The sequence below is a fragment of the Scyliorhinus canicula genome, chromosome 3 (assembly GCF_902713615.1).
Source record: "Scyliorhinus canicula chromosome 3, sScyCan1.1, whole genome shotgun sequence".
Taxonomy (NCBI): domain Eukaryota; kingdom Metazoa; phylum Chordata; class Chondrichthyes; order Carcharhiniformes; family Scyliorhinidae; genus Scyliorhinus; species Scyliorhinus canicula.
This window is the reverse complement of record NC_052148.1, coordinates 259955640-259970759: the sequence shown is the minus strand read 5'-3', so window position 1 is coordinate 259970759 and position 15120 is coordinate 259955640. Positions and strand designations below refer to the sequence as shown.

Here is a 15120-nt window from a genome sequence, read left to right as displayed (position 1 = left end):
GGAGCAGTGGGACCTTGGAGTGCATGACTACAGAGCCCTGAAAATAGCAGGACAGGTAGTGAAGGTGGTTAAAAAGCCAAATTAATTACTTTCCTTTATGAGCTGAGGCATAGCAAGGAAGCTGTGCTAGGACTGGATAAAACACCGGGGACCTCCACCTAAGCAGAACTCACCTCCAGGCTGTTAGTGAGGCGAAGGCTAGGTCATCTGCCCTTGTCCCCGTCTGCAGCACCAGCCAGCAATGGGCACGGCTCAAGCTGAACACCCAAAATCCCCGACATTGTATCAAAAAGAGGAGACCCAGAAACTGCTTGGGGCAAGACCAAAACATGTGCGTGTGATTTGCCGGCCCCCTAGAGCACCGCTCACATCTATCCTCCACCCCCAAGAAGAACCCATTCATTCGCGCCCTATTCAGGTTCTCTTATGCACCACCTTGAACTGGATCAGGCTGAACTTTACATATGAGGATGTGAAGTTGACCCTATGAAGAGCCTCGCTGCATACTCCTTCCCTCAAAGACCAAACCCAGCTCACCCTCCCAGGCCCTCTTTACCTCCTCCAATGACGCCTGCTCCATTGCCAACATCTACCCATAGACTTCCGAAACCTAACCCATCCCTACCCCGACCAAGGGCAGGACCCTGTCCATAAGTGAGGGTGATGGCACCACAATCCTTGCGTTTAAAAAAAAAAAAAAATCACGTACCTGAAACTTCTCTAACAACCCGTCTAGCCAGTGAGCCTACTTTCCAGAAGCATGTTCCTCAACCTCTCCCTCTCCCACGCCCTGAACGATGAATCTAAGCCAGACGGCACAAACCTAGGTTCCTGCAAATTGGACCCAGCAGTGATTAGGGGCTGGTTTAGCACAGGGCTAAAGAGCTGGCTTTTAAAGCAGACCAAGGCAGGCCAGCAGCACAGTTCAATTTCCGCACAAGCCTCCCGAACAGACGCCGGAATGTGGCGACTCGAGGCTCTTCACAGAAACTTCATTTGAAGCCTACTTGTGACAATAAGCGATTTTCATTTCATTTCATTTCATTTCATGGAACCCAGTTTAAAATGCTGCCTAAACTGATTCCAGATTCTCAATAAGTGGCTATCACCATCGGGCTAGAAGAGAATCTAGCAGCGGAAAGTGGGAGTGGTGCAGTAACCAGGAAACCTCCATCTGCTCCCATATAGAGTGCAGATCCTTGAACCACTCCCACCCTGTATCAATATTTTCCTCCCAGTAGTAACAGAACAGATTAGGTATTGCCACCCCCTGACTGTTTATCCCTTTGCAAAAAGTTCTACGAACCCAAGGAGTCTTCCCAGCCCAACAAAAGTAGATATCAATTTATTAACCCTCAAATAACAGCCACAAGAAGAAAGACTTGGAGATCCTTCTCGCTAAGGTCAGAGGGAGGGCATCCTATCTTTTCAAATCGACCTTCTCCCCATCCACCAGACTAGAAAAGTTAAGTTTATGGAGCATGATCCAGTCATGGGCCATCTGGACACCCAGATACCAGAAGCTAGTCTTGACCGGACAAAATGGCAGGTTCCCTAGATCAGGTCCCTTAAAAAATTCACTCTTGCCCAGATTTAGCTTGTACCCTGAAAAAGATCCAAACCTCCTGAGCAGCTGCATTATCTCCCCCACAATTGAGAGAGGGTATGTAATATACAGTAACAAATTGTCCATGTATAAGGACATTCTATGCTCCTTCCCCCCCAACGCTCTATCCCCTTCCATCTGGTGGACGACCTCAACGCAATGGCTAACGGCTTTATTGCTAAGGCAAACAAAAGCAGAGACAATGGACACCCCTGTTCAGTTGAAAATAACCCTAGCTCAGGGCATTAGTACATACACTCGTGGTGGGGGCCCTGTACAAAAGCCCAATCCATGAAATAAATTTTGGCCCAAAGCCAAACTGCCCCAGGATCTCAAAGGTAGAAAATTATGAGGAGCCCAAACAGGTGTAGATAGAAACACCTGTTTCCCTTGGCAGAGAGGTTAACAATAGGAGACAATTGTGCAAGGCATTGGTTGAGAGTATTGTGTACCGTTTTGGTCCCCTTATTTGAGGAGGGATGTATTTACATTAGAGGCGGTTAAAGGAGGTTCCAGAGATTGATTCCAGAGATGAGGGGTTTGTCTTGTGAGGAGAGATTGAGTAGTTCAGGCCTATATACTCTCTTGAGTTTTGAAGAATGAGAGAATATATAATTGAGGCATAAAAGATGGTAAAAGGTATTGACAAAGTAGACGTAGACGTGCTTCCTCTTGTGGGGCAGTCTGAAATGAGAGGTCATAGTTTTAGGATAAGGGATAGCAGATTGAAAACAGAGATGAGAAGAAATTACTTCACGCAAAAAGTTGTGAATCTGTGGAAATCACTAGCCCCGAGTGTGGTGGAACCTGAACATTGAGTAAAGGAGGAGGTAGACAAATTTTTAATTAGTAATGGGTTTGAAGGGTATGGAGAACAGGCAGGAGAGTGGATTTGAGGCTGAGAGGAGATGAGCCATAATCGTATTGGATGGCGGAGTGGGCTCGAGGGGCTTAATTGCCTAATCCTGCTCCTGGTTCTTATAGGTTTAAAACAGTTTACAGAGAATTAAAGGACAGTTGAGAATGGAATTTTCAACCAGAGGGTGGTGGTGGTCTGGAACGCATTGCCTGGAAGGGTGGTTAAAAAAAAACTTGGATGCACACTTGACGTGCCATAATTTCAAAGACTATGGACTAGGAGCTGGAAAGTTGGGTAACTCTTTGGCGGACAAAACAGACATGATGGGCCAAATGGCCACCTCCTCTGCTGTACGTTTTCTGTGCCTCTATGGATCCACATGTTGGTCCTCTGCCATGTCGCAAAAACTGAGTATATTTAAAAGTTGGCTAACATCTAAATGCTATATTAATATTGGTAGTGAAATGGTAACTATTTACTTGAGGTGAAAGGACTACTCAGAAATATTTCAAGAACGAAGCCTTTTAGTGGCACCATCTGTATTATTAACTGGATAAATCATTTCATACAATCAGATTATTTTGTCATATATGCCAATACACAAGATTTAAATATGTATTTATGATCAGTTTTGTGTGTACATATTAACGTGTAAGTTGTTATTGCGCTATCACTGATACTATACCATGGATTTAATTCTGGAAATGGTTGTGGTGATTTTTGTAGGCTATAATCTGGTGATTTTCTATTTCCTCCTGTTAGTTTCACACAAGAATTGGAGATTTAAGCAAGACAGCTCTTCCCGTAGTTGGTCACTATTTGGCCTGTACACCAAAATCTAGTCACTTTATGGATGTTAATCAAGCCGGACCTCGTCATTCAGCTCAGGAACTGAACATTAACACTACCCTGAATCCTCCAGTTACCTCAGGTGAAAATAATTTAGTCTTGTTCAATGATTCAAACTTTTCTCAGAAATGTTTTATTTCTTTACTCAATCTACAAAATCAGTTAAATAAATAGATAGATGCTGCTTAAAATTTAGGATAGAGCCAAGCAGATCTTAGTAATTGAAAGTATTCTTCAGTTGATGAATGCATTGTGTGGATTAGACATTGGGACCAGAGAGAAGGTCCAGCTTCAATTCTTGGTCTTTGCCAAGACAGCTTATCTCATCTGGTGTGGAATTGGAGACACTGCACTTGGAGTTGAGCCCATAGGCGAGGGAAGGGAAATTATTTGCCACTTCCAAGTTCCCACCACTGTCCAGTCATGTCTAGAGCAGGTGCTTATATAATATGTCAATTTGTCCACATGCATATTGTCCACGTACACATAGGAAGGAAAGTCATTTGGGTAAGTTACTGGAGAATAACTGCCACATATAGGATAAAGAAATGAACAGTATAGGTACCAAATAGAAAGAAAAGATATCCAAACAATATCACAGATTGTAAATGACAGATTTCCACCTGTGAGTTCACGACCTCAGCCGAGCGGCTGTATGACGGGATGGAAGGGGCAGTAGCGGGGAAAAAGAGCAAATATGACAAATCACGTTGAGTTGCTCTGACACACTTATTTTAGAATTTGCCTTAGTGAAGATTGGAGAATTGTGCTTTGTCGTAGGAGACCCAAAATTAAGGGGAATAAAATGTTGGGGTAAACAGCAATGTTCTCTTTATTGCCCATGATGCCTCTCTGCAGTGACCAGCAGGTTTGGATGAGATTGGTGTTGATGGGTCACGAGGCATGATCACCGAAAGACCAGCTGCTGAGCAGTTGACAAATGTCTAGAAATAAATCCCCTTCTGACATCTCAGAACCAGAAGTGAGGGACCAGGCTGAATGCAAATTTACAATATGTACATACACCATTGAAGCGAGTAAATGTCTTCAACATAAACAAATGTTCTTTCTGAACCAGTGCATATCCATAAAGCACGATGGAGCATAACCAGACTACAGTCAGTGCAGGCATGAAAATTATAACTTAAAAATATGCCCTGCAGGAGTCTTTTGTTGGTTCCCCCTCTCCCTTTCTGCGAGAGATGTCTTCTCAGATTGCTTTTGGGTAATTCTCGCTGGCCTTTTCTTCACATTCTCTGTATCTACCACTTGTGTCTCTACTTGTTATGTTCTGCTTGGGTATGTATCTGTGCTTTGTTTTTTTCCTTCTGTGTGCTTTTTAAAAGTACATTCTTGGTATGTGTGGGAGTCTTCAGGGGACAGTTAGCATGGGGCTGAATCACATATAGACCAGACTGAGTAAGGAGGATCCATTTCCTCCTCGAAATGAGCACAGTAAGAAGTCTTACAACACCAGGTTAAAGTCCAACATGTTTGTTTTAAACACTAGCTTTCGGAGCACTGCTCCTTCCTCAGGTGAAGTGAGATGGACGAATCAGTGAGATTCTCTGACAATCCGACCGCTTTGTGGCGACTTTTACCAATGCAACCTCCTAATTTCCATAGACCTTTTTTGTTTTATAAGCTTAATTCAAATTTTCAGTCTGCTGTGGCGGCACATGAAGTCTAGTTTATTAGAGCAGGCCTCTGGACTATTACTGCACTTATTGCGCTTTGTGTCTCGAAATTTGCTGCAACATGCTTCCCTGGGCTTGAAGCCTAATATCAGTGAAATCAGAAAATGGTAAAGAAAAAGCAAGATAGACTTTTAAATATTTACACACAACGGCAACATGACTTTGTAGCTTAGTGTTGACCAATCAGATCTGCATGTGGAAGCATACCACTCCATGCAGTCCACCATTGAATTAAATGCAATTTTTAAGCCACCCTTTGCTAACAGATTTAACGTAATCCCCCTAATCCAAAAGTATTTTTATATTTGAGAAACCAGAAATTTAAAATTTCAAACAGAATGGGACAGTACAAGTTATTGGTGCTGTAAGCTCCTGAGCTGGTGAGTGGTGTGCTTGGCGCTTAAGGCCACAGTCCCCCAGAATTCCTGATCTGTGCTATGATGCTCACGGTGCAGCAGAGTGGAAGCTGAGCACTTTTTGACAGAGATAAAGGACAACTGGGCAGGGGCTAATCCTGGTGACAACTAGTCGGGTGTTGCCAAAAGCTTGAGGGCCAGGCCGCTATCCATTCTCTGGGCTGGAAACAATTTAGAGAAAGCTGCCAAAGTACCAACAGATTTTTTCTTTTTACCCATTTTGTCCCTGTATTACTGCATACTTACAAATGTGTCCCAAACTCTTCTTGTGCCTGTAGACTTAGAATCTGTTGAGACACAGCATGATGGTGAGCACATGGGGCACCCACAAAGTCCTTGCATTGAAACAAAATCTCCACCACCCAGAACTACTGCACCTTGTCCCAAAGAGGAAGAACTAATGTGGATTGAAACGGCAGTGAGTATTTTACCTAAAACCCTAATTTTTCTTTTTCATTAAAATGAATGGAATGTCTCAACCATCATAATTGTTGAGGGTATTTTTAGGCCAACAATCAAAATTAAGAACTAATTGAAAAAAACTATAAAGTAATCTGAAGACCTGGCATTATAATTAAGTTGTGTTCTGATTTTTCATTGTGTTACACTGCATGAGCATAAATTAAACTAAATTTATGAAGGTTTGGTAATCATTGAATGGAACAGGACACATCTGTAATTACCAGTGGAGACGGAGAAACGCAGCCAACCTTAGTAGCAATGTGAAGGCAGAAGTAACTGTTATGAAATACTAATTGCTTCGTAACAGTATGAAATGCAATTGTTCTTTGTTTGTTTGTGACAAGATTCCATTTTAGGCTATTTGAGTTATACTTGTTTGGGATATTGCTTGTTGATATGATGTTGTGCCAGTAGATGGCAGTAGAATCCCAGAGATTGATTTCTTATTCATACAGGGGATTTGCTATGTGCCATGAATTACTGAGGTTATTATATTTTTGGATTTTAATAAGTGAACAAATAGGCAAAACACATTTTCTTTAATTAGTGGGAGGGAGAGAAATCACCATTTGCTATAAATTATATGCATTCCAAACATTACAGATAATTTTACATCAGCCTCTCATATTCGACTCGTAATTTTCATATTTCTTCTTCAGCTCAACAAAGTGAGCAATTCCTGTGCAGGGAAACAAAACAATTTTTTTTAAAAATTCCTTTTGGGGTCCCTTGAGTCAGCAGCAAACAGTTGCAGGCCAGGGATAGCATGGGTACCTGGAGGCTGATAGCTTCTCCAAGTTCCTCAATAACTTGTCTAATCTCCAAGGAACACCCTGACTTGCATCAGTATTGGTTTTTCCACTTCACACTCTGCCATCTTTGTGTGATTTCCATTTTAATCCATTCTGTGCCGAAATATAGATGAATGCTTAAAATTATAATCTGGGTTGATGTATTTTTAAGGATTTTTTTTATACCTCAGTAACTCAAGCCCCTTATTTCTAACAAGATTCTGGGATGAAGTATATGTTTAGATTTTTTTTTAATGTATGTTGTAAGGATTCTTCCTCTTTATTTTCTGTTGGTCCCCTTATTTCCGCTTTTATTTTTTGTTGTTATATTTTTGATCCATGATGATTATTACACATGTCTTTTTAAGGCGAGAGGCCTATATCTTTAATTCAAGCAGGAAGAATCTGGAAGGCTGCGCTGGTTTAAACTAGAGTTGCAGATAGCCAACATCAGCGATAGAGAGAGCGGTTGGGACTCGGGTTGATTGACTGGCTGGTGGGCGATTGATTGGCCCAGAAGGCTGTGCTCTGCCAGGTAATAGGTGGTGATTAGATCTGATCCCACTGGAATGCTTTTCAGAGTCCCAAGATTTGAGTTTGCTTTCAGTTTTGATTCTGGCAGCAAGAAGGAGTCGAGATTCTGCTAACTCTTCAGATAGATCCAACTAACTCTCCCCCGAAGGTCACAGTGAGGGTTGACTCTCTCTCCAGAAAGCTGTTTTCCCCGGAACAACAGAGGCCTGAAGGCAAACTACGAACTGAAAGCACAATTTGATGAGAAAAAAAGTGCCTCTCCAGGAAAAGCTGTGAGGAATGCATTTTAAACTATAGAGTACCTGAATTAATGTATCTACAATGAAGACTCTAATCTGCAAGCTTGCTGTGAAGATACGTGTGCCAAACCTATCATCTGGAACAAATACATTTTCTTCCCTCGACATGATTTTTACCTCTTTCTGCCCCTCTGTGTTTGTCTGTCTTGTGTGTGTGTGTGTGTAGGGAGTGGGAGCAAGTTAAAGTGGGTATTAGCTTGTCGATAACCAGCTGTATTTACTGCATATTTCCTGATAGTTCTTGTTATAAATAAAATAGTAATCTTCTTTACATTTACAAACCTGGTGACTGAATATTGGAAAGCCAAGGGGCAAAGACTTTGTGTATTCCTATAAGAATTATTGGTTCATTCAGCTGAGATGTGACTCCGGGGCACGTGAGGCTGGAATTGACCGTGCACTAGCCCAGGGGGTTGTAACAATATCAGCAAATTGCCTGAAGCATCATATCCAGTAAATAAACATTCTGATTGATTTTATGACTCATGATGTAGAAAAGATGTTCTCCATTGACATCTCCAAAAGTAGATAACTGAGCCTCAATCGATGTTCGAGAGATTTTACTGTGTGTAAATTGGTTGCCATATTAGTCTACAGAGCAACAGTAATTTCACTTTAAAAGTAATTCATTGGCTGTGATACACTTGGGGACGTCCTGAGGACACAAAATATGCACAGTGAATATAAACAGTCTTAAATGCCTTGTTAGTGCAAACTTGCTCTTTTCCAAGATTCCTGAATTTATTCCAACTGCAACTGGTCATATTTCTGTCTTCAGGGAAAGCACACAGGCAGCTGTCAAAAAGTTCCGTCCACCGCATCCTCCCTTAGTTTGGCGCCATGGAAACAGCCTAATGCTGGCACAAAAGATTTGTTTGATGATTCACACACACAGGTGAGTCAGTTCCACTAATGGCCACTTGTGATATTTTGGGGAGAAATGAGCTTCTGCTGATTGATTCAGCCTCATGTTCAGTTCATTAATATTTGTATAACCTTTCAAAGCGTAACCACACGTTTCCTACACAATAATTAAAATACTTTGTATTAGAATACTTTACAGCAATAATGAATAACCCCTGCCATTGACACTTTCCTTTGTTTTAAGTGGTTGAAGAAGGATTTTCAGGAGATTTCTTTGTGATAAATTATCCTAACCAAGGGTAACATGCCTAAACTCGGAAGCCGGAGAATCCCGCCCATTATCTTTTAATCAATTTAAACCGTGCTGTTGATGCTGGAGTGATTCCATATGGACTCCAGACTGAATTTCTTAAGACTATTGGATCTATCTGATATCAGGGGGCTGAATTCTCCACTTCGCTACGCCGGAAGCACGAATCGTAACCGGGCAAAGAATTGTGTGAAATGTAAAATCAAAGATTCCGACGCTGACAGCGATATCAAAGTTTCTGACAGATCCATGCAAAACCATCATTTACATGGATCACAATATCATCAGCGGCTTGTATGCTTCACACTTTCACAACGCTTCACCCCTCTTGGCCGGAGGTCTCACGGGCATAAATTAGTGCAAGTCTTGACAAGTGGGGCCTGGGCACCAGGGCAGCATCAGGGAAGTGGGAGGCTAAAACAACACTGGGGGCTGGCTGCCTGGGATGGGGCAATAACGGAACAATTTGGTGCCAAGTGTGTGGACCCATGGGTGTCCACCTCAGGAACAGGGTGGCTTGGCTCAGACCACCATTGCTGCAGTCTGTCTTTGAAATGCACCCTTTTGATGCTACATACAGGCTCCTGGCTGCTCCCACTGCCGCATGTGTCCTTTGAATGCTCAGAAGGCCTCTGGTCACCTTGGAGCCCACCCAGGCTGCCCCTCTAGGAACCCTGATACACCAGCGGTATCATCATGGGATTAGCGTAGCCAAGCTCAATCAGGGGCCCACCAGATGTTGGCACTCCTCAGAAGCGCTGCCACACTGCACAGGAAGCAGGGGATCAGCAGAGCTCACTCCAACCAGTGGACACCTGCACTGTGCCCTTTGGAGCCCTTCCTGGTTCTCTGCCCCTCTCAATTTTAACCCAAACTGAGCTTCAGACCCAATATCTGTCACAAAGATTACCTACCTCCACCTCCATAGCACCACCCATGTCTGTCATCAGATCTGTGCTGTTGTTATCACCAGGCCAGTTTGCCTGTCTGGCCTCCTATCCTCTATAAACCTCTGCTCATTGAGCATTCGACTCTCTATATTCTAGCCCATACCTAGTCTCGCTCATCCATCATCCCTTTCGTCACTAATCAATATTGACTTTCAGTCCCTCAAGCTCTCCAATTCAAATCTTCCAAATTCATTCAACGCTACAACCCTCTCCCTATTCCCAGCCTCCCCCAAACTTTCCACTGATTCTGGCCTCTTGTGCGTTCTGTCTCCATATGGCCCACTGTTGGAAGTTGTGTCTTCAGCCACCTTGGCTGCATTCTGCAGAATTCCCCATCTAAGCCTGTCCACCTCTTCCCCCCCCCCCCCCCCCCCCCCCCCCCGAGGCCCTCATTTATGACCATGCATTTGCTCTGTCATCCTGATATCACCGTCTTCGTCTCAGCATGCTTGTTTCTGAGAGAATTTCAGGGTTGTTTTTCTATATTAAAGGTGTTAATACAAGCTTTTGTTGTAGCTGAGTGTCCAGCAGACCATTGACATTGTCATTGAGCAGCAGAGAAACAGTGAGAGATACACTGAAAGGGCAGTCATAAAAATCATGGATTTTGCAGTACTGATGATCTGCCCTCCAGCAGAGGGCAGTGGAGCGGAGCTGCTGATTGGCTGTTGTGGGGAAAATTTGCATCAGTGCATTCCGGTCACTGCATCCAGAATGTGTACCTGAGCAAGACACCCTCCGTGTTCAAGTGAAGGCAAGCATCCAACAGAGGGAAGTAGAGCGGACCTGCTGATTGGCTGTTGCGGGAAAATTTGTATCAGTGCATTGTGGTCACTGTATCTTGAAGGTGGTTTGTGGAGGAGCTGTTGTCAAGTGACCATTAAACCCCAAACACTTCTTCAGCGTTTCCCTCCCTACATAGAACATAGAACAGTACAGCACAGAACAGGCCCTTCGGCCCTCAATGTTGTGCCGAGCAATGATCACCCTACTCAAACCCACGTATCCACCCTATACCCATAACCCAACAACCCCCCCCTTAACCTTACTTTTTAGGACACTACGGGCAATTTAGCATGGCCAATCCACCTAGCCCGCACATCTTTGGACTGTGGGAGGAAACCGGAGCACCCGGAGGAAACCCACGCACACACGGGGAGGACGTGCAGACTCCGCACAGACAGTGACCCAGCCGGGAATCGTACCTGGGACCCTGGAGCTGTGAAGCATTTGTGCTAACCACCATGCTACCGTGCTGCCCTCTAACCAAAAAAAACCCAATCACTGTAAGGATCCCAGCCGAGTAAAGATAAAGAGGGAGACTCGAGGGCAGGTAGAAGTTGAACCATGACGTCACAGCCTGCAGGTAAGTGATTGGCTGGTGACTGGTAAGTAGTTTTTCTTTTCCCTAAGGTGTTCTCGTGTGGGGAGCAGTGGTTGCTGAGTGAGTGCTTACTGAGAAGGGGAGTAAATTTTTAAAAAACTTACTGTTGGGAGCTTCCAGCTAAATCCAGTCGGAGTGAGGACAGAGTGACTGCTGGGTAAGTAGTAAAGATTTAAATTGTTTGCGCGGGTCCATAACAGCTGATTGCTGTTCTCGTGCGGGGCGCAGTGGCTGCTGGTTAAGTGTTTTATTTTTTGCCTGTATTTAAGTTGGGCAGGTCCTAAACCCTAGACACTACACTTGTAGTGTCTCCCACCCTTCCACCTCCTTTAACCTAAGGGGTTGAGTGAATATTAGGTAAGTTCTTTCTTTTTCTTGTTTTTATCCGCAAGTTATCTCGAGCGGATGGCAGGGAAGGCAGTGCAATGTTCCTCCTGCAGAATGTTTGAAGTGAAGGACACTGTCAGTGTCCCTGCTGATTTCACCTGTGGGAAGTAAAGGGGCAGCACGGTAGCATAGTGGTTAGCATCAATGCTTCACAGCTCCAGGGTCCCAGGTTCGGTTCCCGGCTGGGTCACTGTCTGTGCGGAGTCTGCATGTCCTCCCCGTGTGTGCGTGGGTTTCCTCCGGGTGCTCCGGTTTCCTCCCACAGTCCAAAGATGTGCGGGTTAGGTGGATTGGCCATGCTAAGTTGCCCGTAGTGTCCTAAAAAGTAGGGTTAAGGGGGAGTTGTTGGGTTACGGGTATAGGGTGGATACGTGAGTTTGAGTAGGGTGATCATTGATCGGCACAACATCGAGGGCCGAAGGGCCTGTTCTGTGCTGTACTGTTCTAAAATTCTAAAAGTGCACCCATCTCCAGCTCCTCAGAAACCGCGTTAGGGAGCTGGAGCTGGATGAACTTCGGATAATTCGGGAGGCAGAGGTAGTCATAGATAGTAGCTTCAGGGATGTAGTTACTCCGAAGAATCAAGATAGATGGGTGACGGTGCGAGGGGCTGGGAGGAAGCAGCCAGTGCAGGGATCCTCTGTGGTCGTTCCCCTCAGTAACAAGTATACCGTTTTGGATAATGTTGAGGGGGACGACCTACCAGGGGTAAGCCAAGGTGAACGGATCTCCAGCACTGAGTCCGTCCCTGTGGCTCAGAAGGGAAGGAGGGAGAGCAGGAGAGCCATAGTTATTGGGGATTCGATAGTTAGAGGGACAGATAGACGGTTCTGTGGCAGCGAAAGAGACTCGCGGATGGTATGTTGCCTCCCGGGTGCCAGGGTCCGTGACGTCTCGGACCGTGTTTCCAGAATCCTTAAGGGGGAGGGGGAACAGTCACAGGTCGTGGTACACATCGGTACCAACGACATAGGTAAGAGAAGGGACGGGGATTTAAAACAGGAATTTAGGGAACTAGGGTGGAAGCTGAGAGCCAGGACAAACCATGTTGTCATCTCTGGTTTGTTGCCGGTGCCACGTGCTAGTGAGTTGAGGAACAGGTAGAGAGTGCATATAAACATGTGGCTGCAGGGATGGTGTAGGAGGGAGGGTTTCAGGTACGTGGATAGTTGGAGCACATTCTGGGGAAGGTGGGTCTTGTACAGACCTATACCAATATCCTGGGAGGGAAATTTGCTACGGCTCTTCGGGGGAGGGGGGGGGGGGTGTGTGTGTGTGGTTTAAATTAATTTGTGTGGGGGCTGGGGAAACGAGATGTAGTCCAGAAGCCAGTGTTGAGAGTAGTGAGGTACTGAGGAGGGTATCAAGGTCGCAGGAGTGTACCGGCAGACAGAAAGGCGGGTTGAAGTGTGTCTACTTCAATGCAAGGAGCATCCGGAATAAGGTAGGTGAACTTGGGGCGTGAATTGGTATGGTTTGCCTAGGCCCTGTGTGACTGCAGCAAGACTTCCTTATTCCTGGACTCAAATCTCCTTGCAATATGGGGCACCATAGCATTTGCTTTGCTAATTGCTTGTTGCACCTTTCAGTGATTTATGAACAAGGACACCGTGGTCCCTTTGGAGATCAAAACTTCTCAATCACTTCCTGTTTAAGAAATATTCTGCATTTCCGTTTTTCCTGCCAAAGTGGATAACTTCACTTTTTTCCACATTATATTCCATCTGCCATGTTCTTGCCCCACTCACTTTGTTTGTCGAAATCCCTTGAAGCTTCTTTGCATCCTCCTCACAACTCGCATTCCCAAACGTTTTGTGTCATTAGCAAACTTGGAAATATTACATTTGGTCCCCACAACCAAATCATTGATATAGATTATGAATGGCTGGGGCCAAGCCCTGATCCTTGTGGTAGTCTAGTAGTCAGCCTGTCAACCTGAGAATGATCCAGCTACTAACCTCTTTTATGGGATCTTACTTAAAAGCCTTCTGAAAATCCAAATTCTCAAAAACCACTGGTTATCCGTTATCAATTCTGCTAGAAATATATGCAAAAAACTCCAACCAGTTTGTCAAACATGATTTCCCTTTCATAAATCTGTGTTGACTCTGCCCAGTCCTACCATTATTTTCTATGTGCCCAGTTATCACACCCTTTAGAATACAGAGGGCAGCACGGTGGCACAGTGGTTAGCACTGCTGCCTTTGGAGCTGAGGACCCGGGTTCGAATCCTGGCCCTGGGTCACTGTCCGTGTGGAGCTTGCACATTCTCCCCGTGTCTGTGTGGGTTTCACCCCCACAACCCAAAGATGTGCAGGGAAGGTGGATTGGCCACGCTAAATTGCACTTTAATTGGAAAAAAAATAATTGGGTACTCTAAATTTAAAAAATATATATATTCTCATATCTTCCCTATTGCTATAGTTCACTGTTTTCTCTCTTAAATAACGGGGTTACATTTGCTACCTTCTAATCTGCAGGCACCATTCCAGAATCTATAGAATTCTGAAAGATTATCACCAATTCGTCCATTATCTCTACAACCACCTCTTTCAACATTCTAGGATGTAGGTTGTCACCAGTCCCATAAATGTCTCCACTACTTCTTTACAAATACTAATTTCCTACAAATACTGATTTCATTCAGGTCCTCAATCTCACTCGTCCCTTGACTCCCTAATATTTCAAGGAAGTTTTGGTATTTTCCTCTGCGAAGACAGACACAAAGTATTTGCTTAGATTTTCTGCCGATTACTTAACACCCATTATAAATTCTCCATTCTCTGTCCGTAATGGACCCATACTTGTCTTTCCACATCTTTTCCATTTTCCATATCGAAAGAGGTTTTCGCCGCCCATTTTTATTTTCCTCGCTAGTTTACTTTCATATTCTATTTTTCCTTTTATTCATTTCTTGGTTCTCATTTGCTGAATTTTAAAATTCTCCCAATCTTCAGGCTTACTACTTTGTTTTTGGCAACTTCCTTTGATTTAATAGAATCTTTCATTATTCTTTCCAACGAAGAGTCAAACGGATTCGAAACATTAGCTCAGTTTTCTCTCCCTACAGATGGTGCCAGACTTGTGGAGTTTTTCAAGCATTCTCTATTTTTGTTTCAGATTTCAGCATCCGCAGTATTTTGTTTACTTGAATTTCACTTGGTAGCCATGGTTAGATCACTTTTACTGCTGGTTTTTGATGCCTTAAAGGAATGCAATTTTGTTGCAAACCATGTAGAACATAGAACAGTACAGCACAGAACAGGCCCTTCGGCCCTCGATGTTGTGCCGAGCCATGATCACCCTACTCAAACCCATGTATCCACCCTATACCCGTAACCCAACAACCCCCCCCTTAACCTTACTTTTTAGGACACTACGGGCAATTTAGCATGGCCAATCCACCTAGCCCGCACATCTTTGGACTGTGGGAGGAAACCGGAGCACCCGGAGGAAACCCACGCACACACGGGGAGGACGTGCAGACTCCACACAGACAGTGACCCAGCCGGGAATCGAACCTGGGACCCTGGAGCTGTGAAGCATTTATGCTAACCACCATGCTACCGTGCTGCCCCTAATTATTAATTCTTTAAATGTTAGCCATTGCCTGTCTACTGTCACCTTTTGATGTAACTTCCCAATGTACCTCAGCCAGCCACCACATCTTCAGTTTCCTTTGTTTAGATTGCTCTCAAAGAGCACTCTACCT

General features: G+C 44.3%; 1 protein-coding gene across 6 annotated transcripts in view; it reads left to right on the top strand.

Annotated features, from left to right (window-relative positions):
• The window catches only part of wrn (WRN RecQ like helicase), a 137170-nt gene that overhangs the window by 109746 nt on the left and 12304 nt on the right, over nt 1-15120 (top strand). For all 6 annotated transcript variants that reach the window (XM_038792676.1, XM_038792672.1, XM_038792675.1 and 3 more), the window contains 3 exons: nt 3228-3396; nt 5706-5845; nt 8292-8408. In XM_038792676.1, the coding sequence (XP_038648604.1) occupies nt 3228-3396; nt 5706-5845; nt 8292-8408 (426 nt within the window). The remainder of the gene's footprint in view (nt 1-3227; nt 3397-5705; nt 5846-8291; nt 8409-15120) is intronic.